At 42.6% G+C, this 13,222-nt stretch overlaps 1 protein-coding gene across 1 annotated transcript in view; it reads left to right on the forward strand.

The window, feature by feature from the left end:
- Positions 1-13,222, forward strand: part of MAP9 (microtubule associated protein 9) — a 111,911-nt gene that overhangs the window by 64,871 nt on the left and 33,818 nt on the right. The window contains exon 9 of the mRNA XM_056562132.1: positions 9,038-9,197. Within this exon, the coding sequence (XP_056418107.1) occupies positions 9,038-9,197 (160 nt within the window). The remainder of the gene's footprint in view (positions 1-9,037; positions 9,198-13,222) is intronic.

The following is a 13,222-nucleotide window of genomic DNA, read 5'->3' on the forward strand; positions in this document are numbered from 1 at the left end:
AGATCTGTCAAACTCCAGTGGGGTGTAAATGTTCACTGCACCCCTTATTAAATTGTGTGAGGAGTATAGTTTCCAAAATGGGGTGACATGTGAGGGGGTCCACTGTTCTGGCACCACGGGGGGCTTTGTAAACGCACATGGCCCCCGACTTCTATTCCAACCAAATTCTCTCACCAAAAGCACAATGGCGCTCCTTCTCTTCTGAGCATAGTAGTTCTCCTGCAGAGCACTTTACATCCACATATGGGGTATTTCCATATTCAGAAGAAATGGGGTTACAAATTTTGTGAGGCTTTTTCTCCAATTACCCCTTGTGAAAATGTAACATTTGGGGTAACACTAGCATTTTAATGAAAAAAAAATTATTTTTCATTTTCACATCCAACTTTGAAATTTGTCAAACACCTGTGGGGTGTTAAGGCTCACTGTACCCATTGTTTCGTTCCGTGAGGGGTGTAGTTTCCAAAATAGTATGCCATGTGTTTTTTTTTTTTCTTTTCTGGCACCATAGGGGCTTCCTAAATGCGACATGCCCCCCAAAAACCATTTCAGCAAAATTTGCTTTCCAAAAGCCAAGTGTGACTTCTTCTCTTCTGAGCATTGTAGTACGCCCGCAGTGCACTTGATGTCCACACAGGGGTATTTCCATACTCAGAAGAGATGGGTTACAAATTTTGGGGGGCATTTTCTTCTATAATCCCTTGTTAAAATGTAAAATTTGGGGGGAAATCAGCATTTTAGTGAAAAATAAAAAAAATTAATTTACACATCCGAATTTAACAAAATTTCATCAAACACCTATAGAGTGTTAAGGCTCACTGGACCCCTTGTTACGTTCCTTGAGGGGTGTAGTTGCCAAAATAGTATGCCATGTCGTTTTTTTTTTTTTGTTTTTTTTTGTTCTGGCACCATAGGGGCTTCTTAAATGTGACATGCCCCCCAAAAACCATTTCAGAAAAACTTACTCTCCAAAATCCCATTGTCGCTCCTTCCCTTCTGAGCCTTGTAGTGCACCCACAGAGCACTTGACATCCACATATGAGGTATTTCCTTACTCAAGAGAAATTGGGTTACACATTTTTTTTTTCTCCTTATACCCCTTGTGAAATTTCTAAAACTGGGTCTACAAGAACATGAGAGTGTAAAAAACTAAGATTTTGAATTTTTTCCTTCACCTTGCTGCTAAGGGTTAACACACTTTCTGAATGTCATTTTGAATACTTTGGGGGTGCAGTTTTTATAATGGGGTAATTTAAGGGGTATTTCTAAAATGAAGGCCCCTCAAATCCACTTAAAAACTGAACTGGTCCCTGAAAAATGAAGATTTTGAAAATTTTGTGAAAAATTGGAAAATTGCTGCTGAACTTTGAAGCCCTCTGATGTCTTCCAAAAGTAAAAACATGTAAACTTTATGATGCAAACATAAGGTAGACATATTGTATATGTGAATCAATATATAATTTTTTGGGAATATCCATTTTCCTTACAAGCAGAGAGTTTCAAAGTTAGAAAAATGCTACATTTTTTTAATTTTCATGACATTTTTGGATTTTTCACCCAGAAAGGATGGAAGTAATGACAAAAATTTAAGTAGAATATGTCACAAAAAAACTATCTCGGAATCAGAATAATCGGTAAAAGCATCCCAGAGTTATTAATGCATAAAGTGACAGTGGTCAGAATTGCAAAAATGGGCTCTGTCCTTAAGGTGAAAAAGGGCTCAGTCCTTAAGAGGTTAAAAGGGGTATTCCGGTGGAAAACTTTTTTTTTTTTTCTTTATCAACTGTGCCAGTAAGTTAAACAGATTTGTAAATTACTTCTATTAAAAAATCTTAATCCTTCTGGTACCTATTAGCTGCTGAATACTACAGAGGAAATTATTTTCTTTTTGGAATGCAGTGCTCTCTGCGGACATCAAGAGCACAGTGCTCTCTGCTGACATCTCTGTCCATTTTAGGAACTGTCCAGAGCAGCATATGTTTGCTATGTGGATTTTCTCCAACTCTGGACAGTTCTTGAAATAGACAGAGATGTCAGCAGAGAGCACTGTGCTCGTGATACAGCAGAGAGCTCTGTGTTCCAAGTAGTATTCAGCAGCTAATAAGTACTGGAAGGATTAAAAAATTTTTTATAGAAGTTATTTACAAATCTGTTTTTACTTTCTGGCACCAGTTGATTAAAAAAAAAAAAGTTTTCCACCGGAGTACCCCTTTAACCTCTTTAGGACGCCCGGTCCCGGTATATAACACGGGGTTACGTCATACCGGGTCAGTCATGACGGCTAATGAAAGCACTGATTGTTGTGCCGCGCACTATTAACCCTTTAGAAGCGGCGTTCAAAGTTGATCGCCGCGTCTAAAATGAAAGTTAAAGCTTCCTGGCAGCTCAGTCGGGCTGATCGGGACTATCACGGTGAAATTGCGATGTCTCGATCAGCTAGAACACGAGCAGAGGTCCCCTCACCTGCCTCCTTTGCCTCCGATCGGTGATTGATTGCTCCAAGCCTGAAATTCAGGCTTGAGCAATCGACCGCCGATAACACTGATATTTGCCGTGTCAATGCACGGCAATGATCTGTGTAGCAAATCAGTGAGTGCAGTGTTATAGCCACTAGGGGGGCTATAACACTGTAAAAAAAAAGGGTGAAAAAAAAAGTTAAAAAAGATAATTTAACGCCTTCCCTAATAAAAGCAAGAATCACCCCCCCTTTTCCCATTTAAAAAAACAAACTGCGTAAATAAAAATAAACATGTGTTATCACCGCGTGAGGAAATGTCCGAACTATAAAAATATATCATTAATTAAAACGCACGGTCAATGGCGTACGCGCCCAAAAAATCCAAAAGTCCCTAAGTCCAAAATAGCGTATTTTTGGTAACTTTTTATATCATGATAAAAATGAATAAAAAGCAATCAAAAAGTCCGATCAATATAAAAATGGTACCGATAAAAACTTCATATCACGGCGCAAAAATGAGCCCTCACACCGGCCCATACGCGGAAAAATTAAAAAAGTTATAGAGGTCAGAAGATGACAATTTTAAATGGATAAATTTTCCTGCATGTAGTTATGATTTTTTTTAGAAGTACGACAAAATCAAACCTATATAAGTAGGGTATCATTTTAATTGTATGGAACTACAGAATAAAGGTAAGGTGTCATTTTTACCGAGAAACGGAAGCCCCCAAAATTACAAAATGGCATTTTTTCTTCATTGTTGTCGCACAATGAATTTTTTTTCCATTTCGTGGTGGATATTTTGGTAAGATGACGATTATCACTGCAAAGTAGTATTGGTGGCACAAAAAATAAGCCATAATATGGAATTTTAGGTGCAAAATTGAAAGCGTTATGATATTTAGGGTGCATTCTCACACGGCGTATACGCAGAGTATTTCACGCTGCGCAAAATTTAGACAGCAGCGGGAAATATGCTGCGTATTCCTTGCTCACTATACACACACAGGGCTTTCCGGCGGCAGCCCTATGTGTGCAGTGAGTTTTGGAGGCGGAGCCACGTGTCACAGTCACGCCGGTGCATTGCCGTGGAATGAGATGGTCCGCCTCCATCACATCCTATTGGCTCTCTCTTGTCACGTGACATATTTAAACATCACGCATCGATGCGCACAGTAGTGTCAGTTTGGCTATCACAGGGAGAGGATCTCCTCACCCTGTGATAGCTGAAGCTGTACGGAGCTCTCATGGCCTCTGTGGCCCGACAGAAGTTCACACATGTACGCAGCTCATACGGCTGGCTCATATGCAGTTACTCTATTATTACATGTACTGTTGATCCACAGCGCTAACGGGATCCCTATGCCCGATGGCGCTGTCATCAGTGTGCGTCCCCGCGAGCGCCCCACGCCCGCAGCTCCACTCCCCGTCCCCCGCAGCTGTACTCCCCGTCCCCCGCAGCTCTACTCCCCGTCCCCCGCAGCTCTACTCCCCGTCCCCCGCAGCTGTACTCCCCGTCGGCCGTAGCTCTACTCCCCGTCCCCCGCAGCTCTACTCCCCGTCACCCGTAGCTCTACTCCCCGTCCCCCGTAGGTCTATTCCCAGTCCCCTGTTAACGCTCAGGGAGCGATCAATAGCGCTATGGGGATTCCTATGCCCGATGCCGCTGTCATCAGTGTGCGTCCCCGCGAGCGCCCCATGCCCGCAGCTGTACTCCCCGTCCCGTTAACGCTCAGGGAGCGGGGAACAGAAAGTAGAGCATCGGGCGCAGGTAAAGTAGTACTGTGCATGCGCAGCACTACGCGAATAACTTAACCTGCGCCCGATGCTCTACTTTCTGTTCCCCGCTCCCTGAGCGTTAACGGGACGGGGAGTACAGCTGCGGGGGGGCGGGGAGTACAGCTGCGGGCGTGGGGCGCTCGGGGGGAGGCACACTGATGACAGCGGCATCGGGATCCCGATAGCGCTGTGGATCAACAGTAAATGTATATGAGGCAGCCGTATGAGCTGCATACATGTGTGAACTTCTGTCGGGCCACAGAGGCCTTGAGAGCTCCGTACAGCTTCAGCTATCACAGGGTGAGGAGATCCTCTCCCTGTGATAGCCAAACTGACACTACTGTGCGCATCGATGCGTGACGTTTAAATATGTCACGTGACAAGAGAGAGCCAATAGGATGTGATGGAGGCGGACCATCTCATTCTATGGCAAATCTCATTCCACGGCAATGCACCGGCACAGGGCCCCAACTCTAAAACTCACTACATAGGGCTGCCGCCGGAAAGCCCTGTGTGTATAGTGAGCAAGGAATATGCAGTGTATTTCCCACTGCTGCCGTACATTTTACGCAGCGTGAAATATGCTGCGTATACGCCTTGTGGGAACGCACCCTTAGAAGGTGATGTGGAAAAAATGAAAATGCAAAAATGGAAAAACCCTGAGTCCTTAAGGGGTTAAGGGGTTAAAAGGAGAGTATGAAAAAACAAAAATGCAAAAATTCAAAATCGCTGCGTCCTTAAGTAGGCATTGTTATTTGAACGAACTTTGTCATATATCTTATTAGACAAAAATTGTTAATCTCTGAATATCAGCTCAGTTTTGTCCTGTTTATGCAAGACAAGCAATGCAAGTTTATGGAGGGGGGAGGAGGGAGTTCGGGCCACCAGCTCTGGGAAAACTGCAGATTGAAAACTGCTGGTGAAGGCCCGCTCTATGCTGTCTTTACATGTGCCTGCTCTTAGTGACAATACTCCGCTACGAGCAGACACACTGCGACACATCGCGGGAGCTCTCTGCCTAGCTCAGAGCAGGGAGAGTGGCCGCGATGTGCGAGTATGCCGCGCACATCACTGCACTGTGTCTGCTCGTCATGGCGTATTGCCGCTAAGAGCAGGCACATGTAAAGACAGCATAGAGCGGGCCTTCACCAGCGGATCCGCTGCGTAAAATACACTGTAAATCAGCTTGTATGAACGTACCCTAAAAATGAAACCTGCAGAGCAGATAAATACCATATACAAGTTACATAATGGCCAGAAATAGTCCTGCTTCTCCTGTACACACACAGGGCAGCTGATGCTAGAAAGTCACCTGAAATTACAGATATGCTTTAGAAGGTTTAAAAAAAGATTGGGCACCAGGCGTATCTCGGACACTGTAAAAAAACTAAATAAATCCCTGTATATGTATGTTTATTTAAAAAGCACCTGTCATATCCAATAGAAAAAGTTTTATGTTACTCAGTATTACTCAGTACCTAATTCCGATCAAGAATACATAATTTTTATGTGCCTGACACCTATATTTCATTCACAGATACCTTCTATCTGTTGCTCACTTGATTTGTCATCCTGTGCTCTGGAAGGGGTGTGTCCTCACTCTGCATGACTCCCCTTCCTCCCTGAGTCTTCTGTGCTGGTTCTCTTCATCCAACCACTGCAGGCTGCTCTGTAACCCCCTCCTTTCTGTTTTTATGCTGATAGGACAGTTAGCACAGTGGAGTGCTAGAGTTGCCCTCACTTTCTGGAGTTTGTCCCATCCTGTGCGTCTGCTGGGACAAAGATCATACTGCAACTGGACAGGACTATGTTCTGGATGGTATAGGGTGGGGGGGGGGGGAATGGGCATGTAGAGGATACAGTCAGCTGCAGCCATATAAGTTAGATAGGTCTCTCCTGGTTGTATATTCCATTTGAGCTGAACAAAGAAATGATATCAATCACAGAACAACTTGATATTAGTATTCATATTCTTTTGTGTATAACTTCCATCTGAAGCCATACTAAACACTGCTTTATAAATAAAGCCAATTCTTACACTGGAATATTTCATTTCTTTCCTCATCCTTCTGCTTGTTTTGCTGCGTACTTGACATTGCATGAGCTTGTCTTAAGCTTTCCTAAAAGTTTTTTCTTTGTTTCCACTTCATCCCGATCCCCACTGGAAAAGCCATGATAAATATTTTATTTCAATAATGTGTGGCAGATGTACCGCGTGCTTGTATTGCTTCATTGCCTTTACTCATCAGCTGTATTAGAGCTAAAAATTCTTGAAGACCGTGTCCTAAACAGCAGGGCTTTCCTCCTGGCAAGGGGCTGCGAACCTTATTCATTCACAGCTGACATTCAGAATTATTAAATCTTGGGGCAAGTGACTGGCTCCATTAGGCTGTACACTCAGCATACTTAACTGTCTCAAACAAAGATGTTGGTTTTTAGACCTTTATATGTGAATTTCCTTCACTTCTCCTTTAAGACGTTGGCTTGTACAGAATAATGTTTAGTACTGAAATGGTTACAGTAACTTAACAAACTGTAAAATAAATGTACATGCCATCTTCAATTCCTATAAGATGTGAATGCGATGAAATATATATGAAAGCAGTCTCATTGCACTCACAGCATCAAATATTCATCAGCTGCTGCTTTATGTGCTGAAGGTTTTTATCTGCTGCATTTAAGTGAATAGATTATAAATTTGTGTTATATAAATGGCCATAAATATAGTGAACATCACGGAATTGCTTTGTTTTTTCCCCTCACTTTGTTCCTATTTTGTGCTGCTTTTACTCAATGGGCTACTTAAAGGAGTACTCCGCTGCTCAGCGTTTGGAGCCAGGAGCTCGTGATGTAATAGCCCAACCCCCCCCCCATGATGTCACACCCCGCCCCCTCAATGCAAGTCTATGGGAGGGGGTGTGACAGTTTCTTCCAAACGCTGAGCTGCTGAGTACCCCTTTAATGGGTTTGCTTTACCTATGTTTGCCAATACGAACGGACACACAGGACTACCCAACCTCAGTAGGGAGCTCGCTCTTGTGACTGCCGGCGGCACATTTCAAGTGTAAAATATGCTGTGGGTTGGGTCACACGTAAAACAGATCCGCAGCGAATTTTACGTTGCAGATCCGTTACGTGTGACCCTATCCTTAAGGGGTTATCCAAGAATAGAAAAACAGAGCCAGTTCCTTTCATAAACAACAGCACACCTGTCCACAGGTTGTGTGTGGTATTACAACTTTGTTCCAATCACTTCAATGGCACTGAGCTGCAATACCACGCACAACTTGTGGACAAGTGTGGGCCTTTTTATTATTTTATTTATTTATAAATGTTTTAACAAATCAGTTCTGTTCTTCTAATTCTGAATAACCCTTTAAAGATTTATTCTGTTTTTTTAAATTTTAGTTACTGCAGCACAGTTCCCACTGAAGTTAAAGGGGTACTCCTCTGGAAAACATTTGTTTTTAAATAAACTGTTGCCAGAAAGTTAAACAGATTTGTAAATTATTTCTATTTAAAAATCTTAATCCTTCCAGTACTTATCAGCTGCTATATGCTCCACAGGAAGTTCTTTTCTTTTTAAATTTCCTTTTTAGAGTACCCCCTTTAAAGGACCCCATTCACTGTGTAGCTTGGAACATCAAACAGTTGATCAGGTGTGCCAGTTGTCGGCACCCTGTTGATCAGCAATAATATAGTCTCAGAAAAATTTTAGCAAATTCGATTTTTGAAAGGAAATCATTCATTTTTCTATTAAATATTGTACATATACCTAACATTTCACTAACACACCTTTATTATGTCAGTGCAGTAGCACCTTGCTGTTTAACAGGTTTTCTGATGACGATACCTATTTTCAACTGTCTTTTAAATTAACATTGGTAAAATTACTTTACTGCCTTTATTTGGGGACTCCCCGTCTTCAGGATTGTGCTTACCTGTGTCTCACTCCTGCTACTTCGTCTCCAGGGTTTGTTGGAATAATATTTTCAAAGACGAGCCAATATATAGTACTGCATTATAAACACATGATTCCTATTGGTGTTTAAACATGGCTATTATAACTTTATAATTCCTGCTTGCTCAATGTGATACCTGGTTGCTTTATTCATCATATTTTGTAGGGGAGACGGTTTTATTTATTTTACAGGGAGCACGGTTGTCTTTGTAGAGGGGTCTTTTTTGGATCACTCTGGTTGTGGGAGTTTTTTTTGTTTTTTTCCCCCTCATGTTTAAGTGATTTTAATTGTCTGTGTGCCTTTTTTGTATATTTGTGTATATATCTTTTGTGTACTAATATTGTTGCTTTTTGTTACTTATTGATAAGGTGTGCGCCTTATGATGTTTTTTCTTGTCCTTGTTTGGTTTGCATTTATGTGGTCATTTCTTTCATCCTTTTAATCTGCTTCTGATGCAAGATATCTGCTCTGTTGTCTCTATTGCCCCACTTCCTGTATATCCTTTAACAGACTTTCTGTTTCTGCTGGACCCTGTAGCAATGTATTCAGCAAACTCTCTCCTGCCAATTAGGTGTGAGGCTCCTGTAATGGGCAGAGTTGTTGGCTGAATTCCTGGCTAAAGTGTATAACAGGAACAGGAAGTCCATTACAGGATATACATCAGACAGAAAGTTGGGTTAATAAAGACCACAGAGCAGACAGTTACATCAGAAGCATGGAAGAAATGTTGTAAACTAACTTTGTTTTACAGTATATGTTGATTCATCAAAATGTGTTTCATTTTTGCAATAACCTTTTTAAAAAGTTCTATCTGTTGAGTTTGTTCTTCTCATTACAGATCTTTCTCTGCCCCACAAACCAAGAAGTCTCGGAAACTGAGCACTCAGGTTTCTGCTAAGTCACGTTATTTGGGAACACTATCAGTACTGGATACATCTGGTGATAAAGATGGTGGTGATGTGGAAGCTGCGGATAAGCTGCGTGCTACTGTTTATCAGGTAACTGTTTCTATATTAATGTAGCTGGAACAATTCGGTTATGTAGAGAGAAAAACTAAATGAGGCCACTCAATATCTGTGTTCTGCATGCTGTCAACAAGTACAATTTCAATCCATTTCTTAAATCTTTCTCAGCAGGAAATTCTTTGTATTTTGTTGTTGCTGAAGCATTTAGGTCTGTTAGTTCTTAGTAAATCACATGCTTTAAAAATACCAAGTTCCGTTTTTATGCAGTGTTCAATAGGCAGCATAAAGATGCTGTTTGCAAGTGGATCATAGATGTATACCTTTCAGTGAAAACCATTAGTTCACAGGACAAACCAAAATAAGCTAAATTCACAGCTTATAAGCTAAATTCACAGAGTGCAAATCATACTTTACCGATACATGATAGTAAATAAGCTAGTCAAAATATACTGTTTAGCATGCATAATATACAGTATATGTTTGTTGATAAAAACACACACACACACACAATTCACTTGGTGAAAATGGAAAGCCCTACCCCCTTGACATTACCACAAATGGTTGTTGGCTTTTAGACTTATCCGTAAAGCAACAATTAGACTACAGGTGTGCACATATGGGTGGCTTCCCTATGTCTCATTCAGGGCTCCCTCTCCTGAATAAGAATCCAATAAAGAAAAGAAAGACATACTATGGGAATTGCAGCAATGTTCACTTTTATCTCACTTGTTCAAAGAGTCATTACAACAGAGAAATGAACATATTCACCCAGTGCAAGAAACAATACAGAGATCCTCTCAGCGCGGTGTCTTAAGAGCGGTTCATCCTGAGCTTGCTGTAGCAGGATGATTAATTCTTGGCCGCATGGAGACGCTGATCCCGAGGGTGTGGAAGAGCTCGCTGGCGTGCGAGCAGCTGGAGGAACGTTTCAGGAGTCCCCTCCCTTTCTCAACCCCAGACTAATGACATTTCTAATAGAGTTGTGCCAGAGAACCCCACTGAGATACAGGTCAATCCTCAAGTATGTTCCTCAAAAATTATGGCTGCAGGTGAATTGACAAAATTGTTTAATACAGGTCATCTCTAGGCTTCAGAGGAATTGAGCTGCTGGTTGCATGGTATAATGACAAAATTAAAATATACTACTTTTAAAAATGTCAATATAAAAATAAATACTATAAATGAAAACCAAGACTGCAGAGTTGGTATGCAATACTTACAACTTAAACATTGACTCCAGCTCAGACTCCAACTAATTCATAAATGACTCATGTAAAATTATAAGAAATTTAATGTAGTTAAGATACAGTGATCCCTCAACTTACAAGTGCCTCAACATACAATCTTTTTGGACCATTGTAACTTGAAACCAAAAACAACATACAATGCTACGGACTGTCCAGATCTGTCAATGGCTGTATGGCTGTCAATGGCTGTATGAACCGACCAATCAGAATGGGCATTTCACTAGTAAAACCCCTGTATTCCTGAAGTGCATGCACTGACTGGCTGTCTGGTAGCGCCCCCTACAGTACAGGGAGGTATTACATGTTCTGTACTACTCTTTACCTGTGCCAGGAATACCTGCTCCAGGTAAGGGCGGCTCCATGTTACTTTTTCAGGACTTTGCTTGTACTGTACAGGACCCTGAAGAAGCTCCTGTCCTCTACGTAGACAGTGATTTACAGATCCCAGCAGCTCTTTCTTACTTTTATATGTATGGATTTGCTTTATATATATTAGTTATCTACTCATTTTTGTTTAATCGTTACTTTTTTACAATTTTTGGATGACATTTTGGTGGCTTCATAACCAATTACCAGTTTTTCATAGAGTTATGGTCTCAACATACAATGATTTTAACTAGAGATGAGCAAACTTTTTGGAAAATTTGATTCAACCGGCGAATCGCTATTAAAACGGCTATTTCTGGGCTACAGAGAGCCTCAATAGGGGTGTAGAACACTTTGCCTTGTCGTAACACGCATAGGGAGTATGCTGTGTTAGTGAAACAATACTGTTATTCAGTATGACATGCAGATCACAGGCATCGCTATTAGAATCACTGCCGCTTAGCAGCACAATGACAGAGCCTGGTAATTGGAATGAGCAAACTTTAAATCCTTTTTGGCGGACCCATTGGAAGGCAAGTCTGTTGCCAGCAGCCACGATAATTCCAGCTCCAATAGTGTATAATTGCTACAGTGTAAACTATGGAAAAGCTCCTGACTATAAAAACCACCCATTTCAAGCTGGCGGTCCGCCGCGAGGCCAGCTATCGCCTGTCCCAGCCCCTGCCTCTCAGCTCACCCCCATGCTCATGACTGAGTGTCCACTTGAAAAGGGAGCGACTGTACTACCAGCAACTTGGACAGGATCACTTTCAGCTTCAACGCCGTTGGATGAGTTGGCACATACCGATATAAGTTACAGCAGTGAAAAAGCTTGTATTTGTATCTTAAAATCCAGCTAGTTGTCCGTCGCGAAGCCAGCTACCGCCTGTCTGCCTTTCAACCCCCCTTCCCATGCATATGACTGAGCATGAGTGTCCCGGGTGCCCGAAGTATTTACTTTGAAAAAATTATGTCAAACTACAAGATCAATATTATAAGGAGATCACATGGCGGCACAATGACAGAGCCTAGAGGTGGGAGCAGCATCATGAAACCATAGGGCAGCACTATGATAGAGCCTGGATGTGGCAGCAGTATGAGGAGACCATATGGCGGCACAATGACACAGCCTGGAGGTGCAGACAGCCTATGTAGGCCGCAGAGCGGCACAATGACAGAGTAGTATGTCAGTTTGTACTCCCTCTCAGCGGTGCAGGCCTGACCCGGGAGGGCTACTGAGTAGATCCTTCTGGTATAAAATGCTTGTCAAGAATATCAAGCCATGCGCGTGTAAGTAAGCACAGTTGGTACTGTGAAACTGCGTATCAAACTTTGAATGTTTCATTTAATCAGTTATGGTGTAATTTTCTTGCTCCAACCTGTTTCTTTGGATTCTTGTGGATATTCCAGAGATAACATATGAGGACTAGCGATGATCACATTTTATTTAAAATTTTATTTGTCCCATTAGCAGAATTTTCAGAATCCTTTTTTTGGAGGTGGTGGCAGCATGAGGAGACCATATAGTGAGTGAATGACACAGCGTGGAGGTGGTGGCAGCATGAGGAAACCATATAGTGGCTGAATGACACAGCATAGAAGTGTCGGCAGCATGAGGAGACCATATAGTGGCTGAATGACACAGCCTGGAGGTGGCAGCAGCATGAGGAGACCATATAGTGGCAGAATAACACAGCCTGGAGGTGGCATCAGCATGAGGAGAACATATGGTGGCAGAATGACACAGCTTGGAGGTGGCATCAGCATGAGGAAAACATATGGTGGCAGAATGAGGCAGCCTGGAGGAGGCATCAGCTTGTGGTCTGATGCAGAGGAATTTCTGTAACTGGGGAGCAGCACCTTAAATATGTTTTGCGCTTTCCATATTTGTGAAGTGTTGGTGTGGCACTATGGTCAATCTACGCTGATGCATCAGGCATTGGTGGGTGGAAATCCTGGCTGATCCATGCCTGATTCATCTTGACAAAGGTTAGTCTCTTCACATTTTTGGTGGACAGATGAGTTCTCCTTGGGGTTACTATGTCCCCCACCACACTAAACACCCGCTCTGATGGCACACTATTGGCCGGGCAGGACAGCTTTTCCAGGGCAAACTCTGCTAGTTGCGGCCACAAATCAAGTTTGGCTGCCCAGAAGTCCAGAGGATCTTCAAAGTGTGTTGGCAGGGTCATGTAAAGCTATGCGACCAGCTGCTGGTTAAGGTCCTGCTCCAGGTCTACCTGCTGCTGATGAGTTGCTTTACTATGCGGATGAAGAAAGCTACTCATCAGCGACTGAGACTGTAGACTCAGGCTGCTGCTGATTGAGCTGGTACTGCTCCTGCCACCCCACCCCTCCCCAGCAGCCATGGCAGTGGAACGTGAGTGCAGAGGGCCCCTTGAGTCAGACCTGCGAGAGGATGGACGACGGCGTAGATAGGCATAG

Source organism: Hyla sarda, chromosome 1, assembly GCF_029499605.1.
Source record: "Hyla sarda isolate aHylSar1 chromosome 1, aHylSar1.hap1, whole genome shotgun sequence".
NCBI classification, from domain to species: Eukaryota; Metazoa; Chordata; class Amphibia; order Anura; family Hylidae; genus Hyla; species Hyla sarda.